General features: G+C 43.4%; 1 protein-coding gene across 1 annotated transcript in view; it reads right to left on the bottom strand.

The window, feature by feature from the left end:
- The window catches only part of Myo3b (myosin IIIB), a 403285-nt gene extending 398255 nt beyond the window's left edge, over positions 1-5030 (bottom strand). Inside the window, exons 1-4 of the mRNA XM_031370554.1 lie at positions 4952-5030; positions 3081-3179; positions 541-673; positions 353-395 (exon numbers count right to left, since the gene is read on the bottom strand). Coding sequence (XP_031226414.1) covers positions 353-395; positions 541-547 — 50 coding nt within the window. The 5' untranslated portion in view covers positions 548-673; positions 3081-3179; positions 4952-5030. The remainder of the gene's footprint in view (positions 1-352; positions 396-540; positions 674-3080; positions 3180-4951) is intronic.
- Between the last annotated feature and the right edge of the window lie 813 nt (positions 5031-5843).

Below are 5843 nucleotides of genomic sequence, written 5' to 3'. Positions count from 1 at the left end.
AAAAAAAAAAAAAAAACAAAAAAAAATTCTAGCTGCTGCTTTATTATTATTTTTAAACAAGAACACATAAAAAAAAAAGAGGGGGCTAGATACACAGCGAGTCATTTTCAATCACATTTAAATCAAATCTACTGAACCTCAGTAATTTTAACTCTGAACCACAGCTGGCATAATTGTAGTCAGTGTGTGTGTGTGTGTGTGTGTGTGTGTGTGTGTGTGTGTGTGTGAAATGTCTTCATGATAAAAACAAATAAAGCAAAGCAAAATGCCTCCTCCATCCCCTCCACATCCCATGGCTTCAGCCTGGTATATTCCCAAGTGCAAGAAGGAAGAGTTAGACATTCTTTCTTACCCTGTTTTGTCTTCAGTATGCTCACTGCTCACCTCTGAGGCTGCTGTAGGAACAAACAAAAGCAGAATCAGGACAGATACCTGACACCAGAGCCCTTGACTGATGTCAACCCACTGGGGTCTCCCAGGACACCAGGGTCTGGGCGTTAGTTTTCATTCTATTCCTGGCCAGAGCAGGAAGTGCCTTACCTGCCATTGTTCAAGCGGCCCAGAGATGGGACTAAACCCAGCGCAGGGAGCCCTGCTCCCAAGAACGAGGATGAAAAGAGATGAATAATGAATAAGTCGCCAGAACTTGAGGCAGCTGGGAAGCCAGAGGCCCCTGTAAAGAAGGAGAGAATGTCAAGTGGGTTTTTCCTAAGAGAGCTCAGAGAGAGGAGGCCCATGCTCTGTGCTGAAGCTGGGGCTCTGCATCAAACACAAACTCTGGATGGGGACCAGGCTTTAGAGCCCCAAACATCCCAAAGGGTCACTTGTACCTGCCTGACCTGCTAGTGGATGTTGGGAGGATCCACCAATGCCCCTCCCTGTGCTATTGGCTCAGTTCCTGGAAAAGTTTATTTTCAAAAGAGTTTACTGTTGTAAGTACAATTACTCAACAAACACTCTACTTCACACAACAGGTATTTATGAAGCCCCTCTCTGCACAATCATTGGAACTGAGAAGAAGGGGGGAAAGGCCTGAAATGTCTCCAGACAGAGAGTCCTAGTCATAGGCTAAGCACCTATGTTGATGGCCTGCTCATGGCTTAGCAGTCCAGGTTTCTCTTGTGAGCATAAATTCACCTCCAAGAGTTCATATCCAACATTCATCATTTATATCCAAAGCCAGATTCCAAGCCAGCTACTCTCACGGCCCTGTCTGTCTCGACTAAGGGCAGTCCTGGGTTTCATTCAGCTTGGCTCTTTCTTGAAATCATATTTCTGAGTTAGAGTCTGTTTGGAAACAGAACTCAGACAGTGATTCTAACAGAGATATTCATATTCCTTACTAAACACTGGATTCTGGAAGACAAATGGGGAATTCTAAGGCATCCACTACAAAAGACAGACTCTGCCCAGCACTGGGTGAACCAAGGACTGGGGGGTTGTTTTACTTAACACAGAGTCTTGTTCTGTAACCCAGGATGGCACTATGTGGCCCAGACTGACCTTGAATTTGTGACCAATCCTCCTGGTTCGGTTTCCCAAGTGCTAGGATTATAGGCATAAGCCTCTATACCTTACTAATCTATATTATTATTATTATTATTATTATTATTATTATTATTACTATTATTATTATATTCTTTTCAAAGGTTTATTTTATGGGTATGAGTACACTATAGCTGTACAGATGGCTGTGAGCCATCATGTGTGTGACTGCTGGGAATTGAACTTAGGACCTCTATTGGCTCCGCTCGCTCCAGCGTAATTCACTGTAGCTATCTTCAGACACACCAGAAGAGGGCATCAGATCTCATTACGGGTGGTTGTGAGCCACCATGTGGTTGCTGGGATCCGAATTCAGGACCTTCGGAAGAGCAGTCAGCGCTCTTACCCTCTGAGTCATCTCGCCAGCTCCCTATTATTATATTCTTAAGGTAAGTACCACAGAGCTTTACCTGACCTCTGAGAAGAACTACAGCCAGCAAGTGCTAGCCCTTTAGGGACCCTTTGAGGCAGGTTCTAGAAGCACAGAGAGAGCTGGAACTTGCAGCCAGCAGTATGACTGACATTATTTTATTAGCACACTTTGTTAACATATATTATGTCATGTATATGTTATAATACATGTTATATATTATGGGGCCTATTCATATCCCATGTTGCCATAGTAAGGATGACCATAGTATTATCAATCTTGAACCTTAGTGGCATAGAACCAGTCAACTTCCATATATATATATATATATATATATATAATTTTGTGTGTTTCACTTTTTCAGGATCTGATGTTCCTCTGGTCCCTATTTTCTGGCTTCTGCTCTATTTCCTCTGTGGTCTGCTTTGTCTCTCTTCCCATCTTTTCTGTAAAGCTCTTCTGTCAGGTTCCATCCTAAGCCAAAACTAGCACTCAACTGTGTATAGAGAAGAGTCCATTGCCATCACTGTTAATCTTGACCACCAACCTGGTTAGATTGAGAAGCAGAATGTTTTTGTCTATGAGTGGTCTTTGAGTGTTTTTAAAGAAGATGAACTTGGGGAACAGACCTACCCTGGATGTGGACAGCACCATCTGGTGGTCGGGTCCTGGATAGCATAAAAGAAAGGAACCAGCCAGTGCCCCATCTCCCTCCTTCACAGCTGCCATGGTGTGAGCGAGCTGCTTGACTCTGCCACAGTGCTGTGCTATGGTGGACAGAAACCTCTGAGATTGTCAGGCTCTACAAATTCTTCTCAAGTTGCTTCTGCCAGGTGTGTGGTCACAGCAACAAAAATTCCGGCATACCGGTAAGTCAGAACAAACCCAGAAGCAGTCTAGCAACCTGGAATTTGGATCAAAGACTTCAAATTCTACTTCTAGAGCCCTCTTTTTAATTTGAAAAGTACCAGATACATCCATCCAGTCACTTGTTAGTAACCTGCATGGATTCCAGGGGGCAACTTGGTCCTTGTGGTTCTGAATCATTTCTGTGTGAATCATATTGATGCTATTTTCAAATGTCTGTGTGAGATCCCAAATTATACTTCTGAAGACAGGAAATATAATTTGTAACAAGAATAGACTGATTTAAACCGAAGCACACCTGTGCTGCAGCTGCACCTTGCTCCCGAGTCACGTTAGGTGAGTACATTTTCATGGACTTGCAAGTGTGATCATTGAAACTTTTTTTTAAATTTCACTCCTATGAAGCCAAAAAGTTTTCTGAACAAATATATTCCAAATTCCACGACAGACTAAACTGACCATAACTTCTAGTCTAGAAACTCAGAGTCACCAAAAATTATATATATTGACATATGTGCGTGTGTGTGTGTGTGTGTGTGTGTGTGTGTGTGTGTGTGTGTATACATACATACATATATTGACAACTGGTCTCATCTAGAAAAGACTTAGTCTACAAGGACCATGCAATGCTATAAATGGGCCATAATTCCATTTGGAGTTCTTAGGACCATTCCAACAATCGCTTCAGTCAGTCTTTTCACCTGCCAGGAGTAGTTCCTACCCATCTACTTATCTTCTGTCTTGCCTATCTGAGAATTTAGACTCTTTTAGAGTTGCCTGTGAAGCTCATGTGAATGACTTCTGGGTGTAGTGTGCTTCACGTGGGCTAAGCTGTAGCTGTTCTGGTGCATTTCTGACAATGAGCCCGTTGTGAAGACGTAGGCCAACTCCTGTCCCATCCCTACTGTCTCCTTGGAGGTTTTACTGTTCTTGCCTGCTTTTCTCCATCCTGTTTCTGTGACCTGTTGACTCTCATTATGCTCTACCTCAGTCAGGCTGGTGGCCTCTAGCCCTCTCTCCCCCCTCTCCCTCTTCCTCTCCCTCTTCCTCTCTTCTCCCTCTCCCTCGCTCTTGCTCTCTCTCTTGCTCTTAGTTCTATGTGCATCACTTGAATACATATGATATCAGTCACTTATGTAGTTGAGTTAACTTAGAAAAAGCTTTCTGGGTAGCAGGAGGCAAAAAGGCCATGGAAGATGCACACACGCACACACACACACACGATGTCCTTATTCTTATAAAAAAATATTATGGAACATGCGACCTCTCCACAGCCCAGAGAAAAACCCTGCTCCACAGGCTTGGTTGGAGTGGTCCCATTGTCTTACAAGGGGAATGCCAGCTGCCAGACCCCACAATCCTCAACCCTGAATAAATGGCTCAAAAGATGGGCCTCTCTTCCTCTTCTCTCCCTGCAGCCCCATATTTCTCTACACCAGGAGAAACTCCCCTGCTCAACATTCAGTACTGTCTTGGGGAGTATTATCAATGGGTGAGTGATATTCCAACTATTCAATTCCTTAAACAGCAGAAATCCCAACTGTTCCCAGGAGCCTGAGCACTGAGACAGAAAGAGTCTTGCTGCTTCAGTCTTTCCCGGCCCCTAGCATAGATTTGCCAAGACACCCGCTTCCCCAGCAGCAGGGGCTTGTATGGGCAAAAGTCCTTCCCTACTTTAATAGACTTCTGTCTTTAGACTTTGCTCCCTGAATAGGGTGGTCTGTGAACAGCTCTCGAGTCTTTCCCGCTGGGCCCCTCAAGCTCATCTGACCTAGTTCTTCAAGTTCAAGGCAGAGGACAGAGGATAGTATCCAACTATCACATGGTCTGTGTCCTACCCCAGCTATAAATTCCACTGGCAGTATGAGACACCACCTTTGAGAACTGCCTCAAGTTTGTGGTCATGTTTATGCATGGCCAACTTATATTTCTTTGTTCTTTTTTCCCTATAATAAAAGTAAAATAACCTTTCCCCAGTAGATTTTATATATATGTGTGTATATATATACATATGTGTGTATGTATATGTATATACATATACATATATATGCCAGGAAATTAAGAGTTTTCCCTGTTCACCATCAGGACAGAACTACATTCCCTTTTATTACTGGAAAACTTCATCCTCTCTTCCTCTTTAGCTCCATGTCTGGATTTCTAGATACACACTTGCTACTCAAGAAGTAGTCATTGGTCCAAAGGACAGATGGACTGCCAGATAGAAACATGATTGTGTTGTTGTGTTCTAGGTGTCTTCTCATCATAGTATAGAATCCTTACAATGTGTTCTAGAATTTACTCAGGACCTGTAAATCAAAGAGTATCATATCTCTTAAGCCGACCTTGGCATTCAAACAATACAAGGCATTAATGAAGACCCTGGTGTTTGCTGTTTGGTTTCACCTAAGAGCTGGAGGAAATCCTGGCCACCTAGGAGATGGGTGGGGCTTCTCAGTAAATGACTGGATGGGTTTGCTACCAGCACAGCTGAGTTCTGTCAGGCTTCTTGCCTTCCACTTGATTCTGAAATGGCTGTACACAGTCTGGAATCTGTACAGAAGTTCAGATGCCTCCTTTGGGGTTCAGAAAGAAAGCCAGGGGTTTCTCTCCTTCATCACGAGTCTGTAGAGGTTCTGTGGAGTCTATTAAAACTAAACTCCCACATTACTTTCTAATTATTTTCAGGAGAGGTCGGGAGCACCCGGAGTACTTGCCAGACAATAGAAACATTGTAGGACCCCTTAACTAGCAATCAAAAAATCAAAATTAACTTCATTTCTATGGAGCAGATGCTATCCCGCTGCTCCAGATATGGTACCATGGATGAAATACCTACATCACTCACCACACAGAAAGAACAACAGTTAACATGTGCGAATGACCTGCTATTCAAACAGAACAGCAATTCAATAAGGAATGTTTGGAGTATTGATGTCCCCTGTTCCAGGTACTTGTCTACAACACAGAGGGTGGAGACAGAGCCTTTGACCCTGGTCCATAAGAACTCAGCAGAAAGAAAGATGGATGAACCCAGGCAGTCAGGGCTCAAAGACCCTATTCT

Source organism: Mastomys coucha, unplaced genomic scaffold (assembly GCF_008632895.1).
Source record: "Mastomys coucha isolate ucsf_1 unplaced genomic scaffold, UCSF_Mcou_1 pScaffold15, whole genome shotgun sequence".
NCBI lineage: Eukaryota > Metazoa > Chordata > Mammalia > Rodentia > Muridae > Mastomys > Mastomys coucha.
This window is presented reverse-complemented; position numbering and strand designations above follow the sequence as displayed.